Raw genomic sequence first — 13,134 nt, 5'->3', positions numbered from 1 at the left:
ACCCCCCCCCCAAGCTCCAAAGTTTCCCCATCTCGTCGGGCGCACGGGCCGCCTCCCCTCACCTCCCGCGAGCCTCACCCTCGCGCGCGGTCGTGGAAGCATCTGGGGAACCTGCCGGGGACCCAGAGCGAGCGCCCCGAGGCCTGCTCGCCCCCGTCGCCAGCGCACCACGGCCCCGGGAGGCGCAGCGCGGCGGCCGGCAGGGGGCGCGGTGCCGGGGACGACGCCGGAGGGGTGCCCGGAGGCCCCAGCCCGGAGCCGAGCGGCGGGAGGGAGAGGGGAGGGGAGCGCGGGGTGGAGGGGAGGGAGGCGGGAGGCGCGCGGCGGCGCGGAGCCGGGCGCGGGCGCGGGCGCGGGGGCGGGGGCCGGAGCCGGAGCCGGAGCCGGAGCCGGGGGCGGGGCGGGCCGGGGCGGGGCCGGTGGACGGCGAGCGCCCGGGGAGCGCGCCCCGGGAGCGCGGAGGGAGGAACGAGGGGAGCGCGGGCAGCCGCTCGCCCCCGCCCCCGCGCCGCCCGCGCGCAACAGTTCCCCCAAAGTTGCCGCGCGGGAGGCGGGCGCGCCCGGGCGACCGAGGGGCGGGCAGCGGGCCGGGGACGCTGCGTCGCGGCCGGGCGCGGGCAGTGCCGGCGGGCGGCGGCGGCATGGGCACCCGGCAGACCAAGGGCAGCCTGGCCGAGAGAGCCAGCCCCGGTGCGGCGCCCGGCCCCCGCCGCGAACGGCCGGACTTCTGGGCGTCGCTGCTGCTGCGCGCCGGGGACAAGGCGGGGCGCGCGGGCGCCGGCGCGGGGCTGCCCCCCTACCACCGGCGCGTCGGCATGGTCCAGGAGCTGCTGCGGATGGTGCGCCAGGGCCGGCGGGAGGAGGCGGGGACGCTGCTGCAGCACCTGCGCCAGGTGAGCGCGGGGAGGGGGCGCGGGGGGGGCGCGCCGGCCCCGGGAGCGCCCAACCCCTTGCCGAGCAGGCCCGGAGCGCCGAGGGCACCGCCCAGGGCCCCCTCTCGCGGGGATGGAGCGGGTCTGGCAGCAGGTGCCTCGGCGCTCCCGCTGAATTTGAGGCCTCGGGGCGGGGCGGAGGAAGGCTGGCCGGGTGAGGCCCGGCTGCAGGGGACCTGTTGGAATAATGTCCCCGCTTCTCTGTCCTCCACATGCAGAGAGGGAGGCAGGTCCCAGGGATGGGCGGTGGGAGCGGTTGCGGGGAGGGATGCCTAGTCTGGGCCAGGGCGCTTTTCTTCCTCTCCATCCGCTGGCAGTCACCAAGGGTCCTCAAGGAATGCGCAGTCGTTAGTTTCCCCAGGGGGGAGTCCAAGGGCACAGCCCTGGGACTGGTGAGGTGCCAGTCGCGAGGTCATTCGCCCACCCGGGAGGCGTCCTGGATTGCGGTTGAGGCAGGAGGCAGCGTTTATCTCCCCTGGTTTACTTGGACAGGTGCTCAGCCAGGAGCCACTGCTGAACAGTGAAGAGAAGGGAGGGGGGAGCTGCCTTGGTTTCCTATGTGAGTACCTGGCTGCAGGAACTTCAGAAGGCGGCCAGCACTCTGCCTTCAGCCTTTCCTGTCCCTGTCCCGCTGGTTAGGGACTGACGTTGCAGATCTGGCCAGTCCCCTTTGCTTTGGAGCTGCCCTGGGCGGATGCTGTCATCCACGTCTCCGGCTTGTTTTCCTCCTTCACTTTCTTTTGAGGGAAGTGAGCCCCCTGTTCCATGGATTTTGTTGAGAGAGAGGCAGGAGGGTGTGTCTCCTCCATCACCAAACAAGTTGTCTTGGCCCAGCTTTGGGGGGTAACCAAGTCCAGGTCCCATAGTCCTCCTCGATTGACCCCAACCATGGTGGAGTCCACCACAGACCCAGGAGGGGGGACCTCGGGTGGCCTTTCTAAAGTTTCTCTGTCTCTAATGAAGGAGGCTGCAGGAGCGCCTTCCTTGGAGGCGCTTCCAAAATCTAATCAGACACAATCCCTCCAGGATTTTGTAGCACCCTCACAACTTTTGTATCTGGTGAGCTGTTACCGTGGACTGTGTTCCCAAGGTGTGCACTGCGCAGGGAAAAGGAAGGGAGAAGGAAGCAGGGGCTTGGGGACTTGGAAGACGTGGGGCTACTGCTCTTGCCTTCACTTTTCCACACAGCATCCAGAACAGTGCCTGAGATGCTGCTGGATCCTAGGTTTCTTCTCCAAATTGAATCATTAAAGAAAGATGACATTATGCATGGCATAACTTCAACAATGTGTATTTCTCTGTCTTTTGAAAATGGGAAACCAGCGGATGGCCTCTATGGAAACTCTGTTGCTTTCAAACAGAATGATGGATTTTCCAGACCATCGTATCCCATTACACACACCAGACATTAAGAAGGTTCTGTTGCTCCTCCAGTCCCTCTGAAACTGAGTGTGATTGCACATCCTGAGGCTGAACTTCTCCCTGGTTTTTGGAGAGTAGATAAGTTCCTGTGGCCTCTCGGGGTTGTTGAGACAGGGAGCATTTCCTGGGAAATGTTGGTCTTGTCTGCGGCCTGACACGCTTTGTAGTGACAAGACTAGAAGGACTGATGGGGGGCAGGATGGGGTTAATCAGATTTGCCCCTTTTCTGTGAAAGCAGCAGGATAACTTGCCTTCCAGCACCTGTGTCAGGCTCCCTTGACCTCTGGTTTGTGGGTGAGGTCCACGGGTCTCTCCCGAGTCTCCCGAGTCAGCGATGGGCCTGCCCGAGGGGCCTGGAGACCTGTCCTGTTGCCTGGAACATACGGATCAGGGCTTCTCCCAGAAATGGTCATGGACCCTGGGTGGTGTGAGAGGGGAGCCCAGGTGTCCAAATGTCCGTGAGACACAGGGGCTGTTTTCTAGGACCCTGAGGCTCTTTAGAGGAATGTCGAGCTGGATCTGTGCAAAGAGGTGGCTCTTTCTCCCAAATTGTGTTTCCTTTCCAGTTGGCTCCTCCAGTGTGGAGGTGGTGATGTTCAGAAAGGGAATGAGCAGCCACTGAGAGGAAGCCCCCCCCCCCCACCAGGTGGGTCTGGGTAGGCCATGAGCTCTAGGGTTGGAGGAGACTTGGGATCTTCGACCCCTGTGGTTCTCACCCTCAAGTCCCTGAGCATTTTGAGCCCCAAGGAGCTATGGACACTCTTCCCAGACCAATGCACCAACACATACAATCTTACAAGAATTCCAGAGTGTTCGCAGACCCCGAGTTCAATATGTGCTCCAGTCTGGTACCACACCTCCCCCACTATGTGACTTGCTCCGGGCTCGGCATTTGGAAACAGGGACCTCAGGACCTTGTGTGGCAGTTTGTAGCGGCTGCTGGTGTCACTGCTTCTGAATGCCCCCCTTTTGCCTGTAAGATCAGGAGGGTAGTTTCCCTGGTCGGAGATTCTTGGGTCAGTTGGTGCTCGGCACTTGCTGGAGAGGTATCAGGAGGCTTTAGTTAATGTTAACGATCCTGAGCTGGGGTTCAGGGGTTCAGGCAGAATGCCAGGAAGCTGCCCTGAAGGAGGAGAGTGATCCCTCTTTCTGCAGGAGCAGTGTACTCGTGAGAAGAGCCTGGGGCCAAGGATCAGCTCAGGCAGCTTGCCTTCCAGTCCTTAGTCTGCTTTGACCTTGGACCCCAGCAGATAACCCCCCTGAGTTCTGTTTCCTCATTTCCCAAAGAGTAGCTGGAGGACTGAGCAGAGCAAATGCTACAAAGTATGTGAGGTTGAGTTGGCTGGCAAATCAAGATACATTCTCATGGCAATGGTACGAAACAAGAGACTCTGCCCTACTTTGGGGCTGGCCAGGCTACGGACAGAGTCTATGGTATCCTCTCTTAGGCCAGGCCCAAAGAGTTTTTGGATCTTGTCGACCTGGCCAGGGCTCCATGTAGATCAAAAGCTCAGGGCACGTTCAGAAGCAGTCTGGCGTGGGGAACACGTGGGGACAAAAGAAGCCAGCTGTGGATAGAGGAGGCCATTCCTCTCCCCATCCCTGGGCTCCATTGCTGCAGGCCTGACCCTTCCCCAGACCCTTCTCCCTAAGCCTTGGGCTCAGGCCTGCCATCTATAAGGAGCCCTGGGGAAGAAGTGCCTTCAGGCATGGAGAGAAGGCAAATGCCAGGCTATGGGGGAGATGGGCTGTCCCCTCTGAGGCCCAGCGGCCTCTCTGAGGCCCACAGATTGTAGTAGTCTGGGTTGTTGGCCAGCTTCATGGGACACTAGAATGAGGGGTCCGTTTCCCCAGGATACACCAAGCTGAACTGGCCCACCTCCTCAGGTTCACTATGCGTCCCTGCATTCCCTGAAAGACAATCTGATTAGATCAATTTATTGCCATTCAGTATGGTGCAGCCCTGCTGGGCAGAGCTGTTCCAGGGTTGGCCTGTCCAGTCCCATCCAATGGTGTGGCTTGGGCCTGGATGCCTGGTTCAGTCTACTGGCTTTACTCTATACCTGGGAGAATGAGCCATGTCAGCTAATGCAAAAAAAAAAAAAAAGAACCCCCCCCCCACCGGGGCCTAGGGTGACTTGCTTCCCAGAGGGGCTGAATAGTGGACAAGCACTTAGAGGCTCCCTAGGGACCTGGACACTGGACAGGTGTTTCCCACCTGGAGTCAGAAAGATGAACAGAATGGCCTTGAAGGTCTCCTTTTACCTCTGACAACCCACCTAAGAAAATCTCTTTCGGTGAGCCACTTGGAAGGCCACCAGACACCAAACAGGGAGGCCCCCCACCCTTGCCCTTGATCTGATCCTTCCCTGACCTGGAATGCCTTTCCTTCTTTCCAGTGAATGCTCCTTGCCTTTCTGAGGCCAGCTTTCATGTCAGCCCTTGGCTCTGAGATTCACTCGTCTTTTAGGTCCCACAACACCGGGGAGCAATTAATCATCTGCATATGGTTTTTCACCTGACATAGACTTTGTTGGTCAGACTAAGTCACGTGCTTCCTGAGCACCGAGACCCCGCCACCACCGTTGTCCCTGGCATGGTATTGAACACCCACAGGCCTGTGACATTCTGTAATCAGTCTGTGCACCGTGAAGCTATACATCAGCCCCCACTGTCACTGTGTGTCCTCAGAATGCTCTCGAATCCCCAGCCACAGCTCTGCATCTGGGGGCTTATCCACTAGGCGCTTAGTATGGTCATGAGATGTGACACGTTTGCCTCCTATGTGGCTGGATGTCTGGGAGCAGTGTCCTCGGGGCCTGGCTGTCCGTGGCAGCCTGCCAGGGGGTGGTGTTCTTGGAGAGAGGAGTGGCCCAGTGCCCGAGCCTCCGTGGGCACCTCGGGGATCCCATCCTACAGGTGCAGTCCGGCGCCTCTGCAGAGGTGGCGGGAGGGGAGCCTGGCCTCCCCGTTCCTGATGTGCTGCTTGTGCTGAATCATGTTCCTTTTGTCCACAAAAGAGAAACATCCCTTTTTAAAATCCACTGCTCTCTGACTGGGCTGGGCGCAGACATTTCCAGTTTATGAAGATGCAGAAGGAATCCCGTGCCAGGCCCTGCTTTGCTGGTTTACAAGACCGGAGACACTACAGCCTCTGTATGGTCAGCCACCACAGCAGGGCTAGGAGCTGGGCAGGAAAGCTCCTGCTTTCTGGAACAAATGTCCACCTCCTCAGAGATAACTAGCCTCTGCTTTGCTCTTTGTCTTCAGGGCTCCCAAAATACCCTGGGGGCCATCCATGGACACCCCACCTTGGTGCACCCCTCTTTGGTGCATGGTGTACCACCCCCCTTCCCCGACGTCATTTCATTTCCCTTCGTGCTTTCCTGGGGCAGATGCCATAGATCACGTTACTGGGCACAGTGGGGTTTCCAGAAATCCTCACTGAATGGGTTTTAGACTTCTCGGGCACACTCCCCCCAGACTGCTGCTCCTGGAACTCTGTGTCAGGAGGCAGCATGGTCTGGCTCAGACTTCTGGAGTGTTTCCACTCCAAGCATGGGGCCAGGTTATCCTTCCAGCAACCCGCAGAGTTGACACTGCCGCTGCCCCCCCCCCACCGCAGGCTGTCAGAGGCTTCTCTGCCCCGCCCCCACTCCTGCAGGTGCGAGTCACCTTGCAGAAGAGTCACCTGGGTGATGAGGATCTTTCTCTGGCTTCCGCACCGGGATGCTCAAGGGGTGGGGTCAACGGCTGAGGAGATCCCCCCCTTCAAGTGGGGATCCCCGCCAGCTATATGCCCCCCTTTCCCTCCAAGAGCAGCGCTGTGGGGGACCCGTGAGGAAAAGGACACTCTCAGCCGCGCGCTCCATCCCCCCCAACCCCTCCCTAGCCGGCTATAGGGCAGCCTCATTCATGAGGAGAACCTGGAGGGGTGGGAGAGGAGCCCAGCTGTCCAAGATCGACTCAATCACTGTATCCTGGGCTCACTGTCACCAGGAGAGCTGGCTGTCCTGATGAGAACGGTGACCTTGCACAGGGAGCAGGGGTTGGGGGGCGGGGGTGCTCGTTACCATGCCCATTCTCCTCCCCACCCCGCCCACCGGCCCTGAGCAGTGCCCACGTGGCTCTCTGGGAGCATTTCCCAGCTTTTTTTTTTTTTTTTTAACTCAGCTGCTGCTCAAAGGGATGTGGCATTTCGATGTTTCTAACTTTATCTTAAGCAGCATAGACGCAGGAGTCCGGCTGGGAGGGTGGGGGTGGGGTGGGGTGTCAGAGCAAGGTGTCGCCTGCAGAGGTGGCCTCACTTGGGGTCTGGGGCCGGTGCCCACCTCCAGGCTGTCCCCTGCCCCTGCTCAGCCCTCCGCGGCCATCCCTTGCTTCGGCTTCTCTTTGTGCTCGTGTGTGTCTCTCCGTGTCTTCCAAGAAGCAGACTCTTTGCCTCTTGTTAGTGGGCCAACCCCTGGTCAGCTACCCTTCTGCAGCACACCGGCAGCCTCCACGGCAGGAGGACAGAAGGGGCTGGCGGAGGTCGAGAAAGGGCTCCAGCTCATTTCAGTCTTCTGCTAGGTGCTCCGGGGCCTTGAGCCAGAGGGCCGGCAGTTGGAGAGGCCCCTCCTGTCTGCGCGTCGCTTTCTAGTCCATAAAGCGTTTTCCCGTGTTTATTTTCCTCCTTAAATAGTCTTGGGAGGTTGGCAGGATAGTGCTTACAGTAAAAAAAAAAAAAAAAAAAAAAAAGATGGGTTTTTTTAATATTATGAAAGCCCTGAATAATCACTGTAGCAAAAGATGAAAAGGCAGATGGGCAAAAAAGAAGACCGTGGGAATTAATCCATCATCTCTTCTACAGTCGTGTGCCTATGCCACTAGGCACTGTTCTTTTTTTTTTTTTTTAAGATTTTATTTATTTATTCATGAGAGACACAGAGAGAGAGACAGAGGGAGAAGCAGGCTCCCAAGGAGCCGGGAGCCCAATGCGGGACTCGATCCTAGGACCCTGGGATCATGACCTGAGCCGAAGGCAGCCGCTTAACCATCTGAGCCACCCAGGCGCCTGCCACCAGGCACTGTTCTAAGCACAGGGGAGACAGCCGGCAACCAAACTGCACTCATAATGTTTCCCCCCAGTGCTTGGAGGGATGGTGAGGACCCAAGAGGCCGACCCTTGGGCAGCCATTTAGCATGGCCCAGTGGAAGGGCTCTGCAGGGGTGGGCCACATTCTACTGGCAGCCAGGAGCCCTCGGTTCTGGTCCCAGCTCAGACCCTTCCCTTCTCTGGCCTGAGCGCCCCCATCTGCAAAACGAAGGGGTGTATGGTTGAGATGGCCCTGAAGTCTTCTCCCACCACTCAGGTTCCAACCAGGCTCCCATGATTTCCGCAAGACCCATTCATTCCCATCTGTGGTCACTTATTTCTTCCAGGCCTGAAGCCAGATGAACATTCATGCCCCGGGGTCTCTCCCTTGTCCCCAACCAGTGTGAGAGAGCCGGGACACAGGGAGGGGCTCCTGGAGGGAAACAGCCCCCTGGGGCTCTGGGGTCGACCCCTACACACCCCCCACACTGACCACTGCAGAGGCTGGCCTGTCGTGCATGCAGTGGTCCTAGATGACCCAACCCTCTGCTGACTGAAGAGAGTAGTCACGCAGCGTGGGGGGCAGAAGCCAGAGCAGGGGACCTGCACACCTTCCCGTAGCTCTGGGCGTCAGTGCGTGAGCAAAGACCAGTGTTGACAGAGGCAGTGTTGTCCTGTGAACCCTGCACCCGGGGTGTCAGGAAAGAGAACAAGGCCTGTCCCCAGGCTTGGCCAGGCCCTGCTGGGACCTGGTGCCTGTGGGACTCATTCAGGCTTCCCCTCCCCTCCGACCTCCTCTGCCCCCGGGAGGCTGCCTGGGCCCCCCTCACATCTGCCTCTCTCCCCTCCCTCCTGTAGGCCCCCTCCTGGGTGCCTCTCTGCTACCCCCAGAGACCCAGGCTCCCAGCCCAGGCAGAGCCGGGGGCCTTGTCCTCAGGGCAAGACCCCTGCCCAGCACCCTCTGCAACCTGGCCGTACTAGTGCTTGGTTCTTTTCACTCGGCAGACGCTCTTCCTGAGCATCTACGGGGTGGACGGCCCCAGGGCGAAGTGGGAAGAGTCCTGAGCATCTACAGGGGTGGACGGCCCCAGGGCGAAGTGGGAAGAGTCGGGTGAGCCACGGTGCTCGTTTTTAGGGGGCTAAGAGGAGCGGCTGATACTGTGGATGGTAGCAAGTAAGTGTAGAGTCCGCCGTAGCTGGTCAGATGCCCGCTCTGTGGTTGACTCTGGCCACAGATGCAGGGAGGCTGGGCTGGGCAGAGAGCCAGAGGAGTGGCCACAGGGGGTGGCAGTGGGGGCACCCAGGGGGGCAGGGCACACGGCACTCCCGCAGGGCTCCCAAGTGGACATCCGCGCCGAGCCTGGAGGCGGCAGGAAGCCCACCCTCCGGTCCACTTCCTAGTTGGGGCTTCGCCCCACCTGCCCCAAACGACCCCTCCCGGCAGCCCTGGTGCTCAGGTCTGGCCCTCTCCCGTGCATCCGGCCCTCCCATGCCCTCAGCCTGGGTTCCCCAAGGGCACAGCAGTGCCCCCACAGGGAGCTCCGGCTCTCTCTGTGCCCCTCCAGGCACCCCACCTCCCCACAGCTGCTCTCCCCGGGGAGCTCCCAGCCACAGCTGCAGGCCATCCGGGGTAGGACCCCCAGGGGAGACGGGAAGCCCTCCCCACGCAAGCGTACCATCCACCTGCGGGGAGCCGGCGCTCAGACCCTGCATCCCGCTCCCCCTTCCTCCATAGCCCCTGGTGCCCTTAGTTCTGTCCATGCGGTCACTGCCTCCTGGTGCTTCGGGCTCAGGCCCCACGCAGAGAGGCAGGAGTGGGGCGGGACCCCCTCGCACGGTGCTAGGGGCTGACGGAGACCGGGAGAGTCCCCCACCCTGGACGTCAGCTCGGACGTCTGGCCCGGCACACACTGTACTGCAGCAGGGCCACACACACACACACACCCCGCCCCGTATCGACTGTGGGCAGGGCTGGAGGAAGAGGGGGACAAGAGCAACAGGGTACGGGAGGGGGGGAGTGGCTCTGTGATCAGTTGGATGGTCCCAGAGGAATCCCAGCTGGGAACAGAGCATGTCTTTCTGATTTTCACTCCCGGTAAATAGACTGGAACTGTCCACCCCCACTGTCCTGGAAGCCTGCGCCCATAGCTCAGATACCGGACCAGGGCAGGCATCCCTCTGCTGAATGCCAGGCTGCCTCGCCCCGCCCAGCCCCGTCCTTCCTGGCAATGTCACCATCCACTAACTGCCTGACTCTGCTCTCCTCCCCACCCTCAGACCCCGCTCAGGCCCGCCACCCTGGGAGGTGTCCTCCTTTGCACCCGTCAGGACCCAGGTGTTGAAGATTCAGACTCCAGTATGATACAGTAAACTCAGTGTGACTCTGAGATTTTGCCGAGATTGGTTTACAATCTCTTACTTGGGGCTCCTGATGGCCTTCCCGTGGGGCTGTCACTTTCTCCCTGTGTAGGTAAGAGAATAAAAGCAGAGGCTACTGAGAAAGAAGCATGGGAGGGGCTCTAGGCCCACCTGGCCCCAGGTGCTGGGTCAGACCTCTGGCCTTCTAATGGGCCACCTGACCGCCTTGCCTATTGTGGTCCCATTGGTTCACTCCTGGCTGTGATCCTGTGTCCCAGCCACCAGAGAACAGGAAAGGCTGGGGTTTGAATGTCCTTAGAGAACCAAGGGGCTGAATCTGCCCCTTCCCCCTCCCTGGAGGAATTGGATAGAGAGAAAGGGGTTCCTGTGGTTCCCCTGCTCCTGACAGCCTAAGGAAACCAAGGACTTTGTTGGTGTGGAGGCCATTAGGTGAATCCAGGTGACCCAAGGATGTCTCATCACATTGGTTTCTTTCAGGGAGATGTAGGGCATCTCCTTGTCCATCCAGTTCCCTTGTGAGAGGTAGAGAACACCCCCTAGTTGGCAGAGCCAGAGTCAAATCTTGGTGAGTTCAGCACCACCCGGACGCCTTTGTTGCAGTACACACCCTGCACAGCTGTGCTTGACAGCCTTGGCAAAAGTGCACAAAAGTTCAGTCTTTATCAGCTGAGGCCGGTCAGGAGCCTCACCCCTTTCCCACTCATCTCCCCAAAACAGCCTTCCCAAATCACCTAAGGCAGGGAGTGGTAAAGTGTCAGCCAGCACATGATTTCTGACTCTGAGCCAGATGCTGGCCCTCTTCTTCCTTAATTGGGGAGTTAGAGCAGTTGGGCATCTTCTATAAGGTTCTGGCTCAACATTCCTGCCTTTCAAAGGGTGTCAGACAGAATCAAAAACATCCTGAGTGGGTCTGGAATCAGACCCAGTCAGGAGCACCAACGGACAAGCAGGGGCATCATGGTGTCTTTCCTGGCTGGGCTCCCACGGGCTCTGGCCCCTCCTGTGTCCCAGGGATCCAGGAATTTCCCAGACCGTTTCCATCCCCCCCCCCCCCCGCCACTAGTTCTAGGGAAAATAAGGTCTGGATGCTTCCCATTCCCTGTAAATGTCCTCCATATCTCCCCATGAAATAATTCCATCCGATGTAATTTTTCCTAGGATGTGCCGGTCCTCTGAACTTTTTATTATTCTCAACTGCAGATTTATATCTTCCACTTCCTTCTAGAGTCGTGGAGTTTTGTGGTGGAAACACTTTGAGGCAGGATCCTTGCCCTTGAGGTTTCCAGACTGCTGGTGGCCCAGAGACCATCAGGAGTGTGGAGGGCTACGGTTCTTGGATATGGAAACTCAGACACAAAAAGGGTTATGGGGGCGCCTGGGTGGCTCAGTCGGTTAAGCATGTGCCTTCGGCTCAGGTCATTGTCCTGGGGTCCTGGGATCACCGCACCTGCTCACCGGGGAGCCTGCTTCTCCCTCTGCCCTTCCCCCTGCTCATGCTCTGCCTCTCTGACAAATAAATAAATAAAAATTTGAGGAAAATAAAAAAAAAGGTTCCAAGGTACCTATTCCAAGAATTCCCATCTCTCTGGAATTCACCTGCTGGTAGAGAATCCATCACGCAGGGTGAGAAGAACAGAAATGTTTTTGGTATATGACGCATCTCAAAGACAGGACCCAGAAGTGGGCACTCTGGGTGGGGGGGGGGGACGGGGAGCACGGGGGAGGGGGAGAGGGCCATGCCTGACAAGGAGAGGGGTGTTGGGACGGAAGTAGAGAAGCTGTTCTAGAAACTAGCAAGGGGCCGGTCAGGAAGCCCAAAGGAGCAAGGGCACCGGGTTGGACGCTCCAGAGCAGGTGTGCAGCACAGCGCTCCCAGGTGTCCTGCCTGGGCCACGCTCTGGAGGGAAGAGGTCCACCAAGGGAAGTCGTGCGTGCACAAAGCAGGGATGCCAGCATGGAAAGAGAGGCCTACGACCGTGCTGGAGAGCTCTGAGCCTTCCCTGGGCCTGCAGCTCTGGCCCTCTCACCTCCCCCCCCCACCCCTCCCTCTCAAGGTCCCAGGAAGCTGTGGACAAACTCAGTGACCTCCCAGAAAGCAGGCCAAGGCCCCCCCCCCGCTTCCTTTATAGCCTGTAAGTCCCACAGATTCCTTCTTGCTGCTGCTGGTTGTAGCCCTGGTCCTACCACCTTCAGGGAGAACAAGGCCCTGAGGAGCAGGGTCTTAGGATGGGGAAGATTCCACCTGGCTGGGGCCCCTGCTGGGGAGCCCTCAGAGACCACAGCTGCGGCAACCCTCCCGGGCCGGCGTCTGCCCTCCCCTCTGCCCGGAGAATGACATGCAGCTCCTTAGTGACAGGCCATCGAAGTCACCGATCCTGAATGGAAAGTCCTTGGGGGAATTGGCTGATCATGGAAAGTCCTTGGGGGAACTGGCTGATCATGGAAAGTCCTTGGGGGAATTGGCTGATCGCGGAGGCACAGGCAAGGCGTCCCACTGGGCCCTGGACCCTGGGGGATCTCCCCTTCCTCCCTCTACGCCACTTCCTGCTTGGAGTTGGGAGTGAGCTGGAGTCAGGCCGGGTCCCTTCTCCAGCGTGACTCAGCTCAGCTCACCCAGATTTTTGGAGGCTTTGCCTGGGCCTTGGCTCTGACCTAGAGATTTAAAGCGGTAAAGACCCTCAGTTGGTTGTGATGGTTACTTTTATGTGTCAGCTTGGCCAGGCCATGGTACCCAGTGTTGGTCAAACACAACTCTAGATGTCACCGCAAACGGATTTTTAGATGAGATTAATACTGAAATTAGTAGACTTTGAGTAAGGCAGGTGGCCCACCAGAACGGGGGTGGGCCTTATCCAATCAGTTGAAGACTGGCAGATTGCCTTCAGACTCAAGACTGCAACATCAGCTGTTTCCTGGGTCCTCAGCGTGCTGGCCTACCCTACAGACGTCAGCTTTGCCAGATCCCACAATCACAGGAGGCAATTCTTTATCTATCTCTCTCTCACACACATACACACACACCCCCTATTGGTTCTGTTTCTCGGGAGAACCCTGACTAATACCCTTGTCCTCTATGGGTTGGTGGCTAAAGAGAAGGAGTTAGAAACTTCGGGGCACTCTGGGGCCCTCCCGTCCCTGCTACTCGCTTGCTGTATGAAACAACCCTCCGGTCCTCAGCTTCTCACTCCGAGAAATGGGCTGTTTCTATGAAGTCTGTTCTACTTGGAAAACAGGATGGTAGGAGCCAGAAGCAGGGCCAGAGTCGTTCCTCCACCTCTTTGTCATCACCTACGGTTTCTTTGACAATGGACCAGAGCTTCCATCTCC

At 58.9% G+C, this 13,134-nt stretch overlaps 1 protein-coding gene across 1 annotated transcript in view; it reads left to right on the top strand.

Annotated features, from left to right (window-relative positions):
* Positions 1-641: 641 nt before the first annotated feature.
* The window catches only part of LRRC75A (leucine rich repeat containing 75A), a 41,032-nt gene continuing 28,539 nt past the window's right edge, over positions 642-13,134 (top strand). The window contains exon 1 of the mRNA XM_028089039.2: positions 642-893. Within this exon, the coding sequence (XP_027944840.1) occupies positions 642-893 (252 nt within the window). The remainder of the gene's footprint in view (positions 894-13,134) is intronic.

The sequence above is a fragment of the Eumetopias jubatus genome, unplaced genomic scaffold (assembly GCF_037043125.1).
Source record: "Eumetopias jubatus isolate StellerSeaLion01/CBP00866 unplaced genomic scaffold, mEumJub1_p1.0 scaffold_10, whole genome shotgun sequence".
NCBI lineage: Eukaryota > Metazoa > Chordata > Mammalia > Carnivora > Otariidae > Eumetopias > Eumetopias jubatus.
The sequence above is the reverse complement of the archived record's forward strand: the minus strand, read 5'-3'. Positions and strand labels throughout refer to the sequence as shown.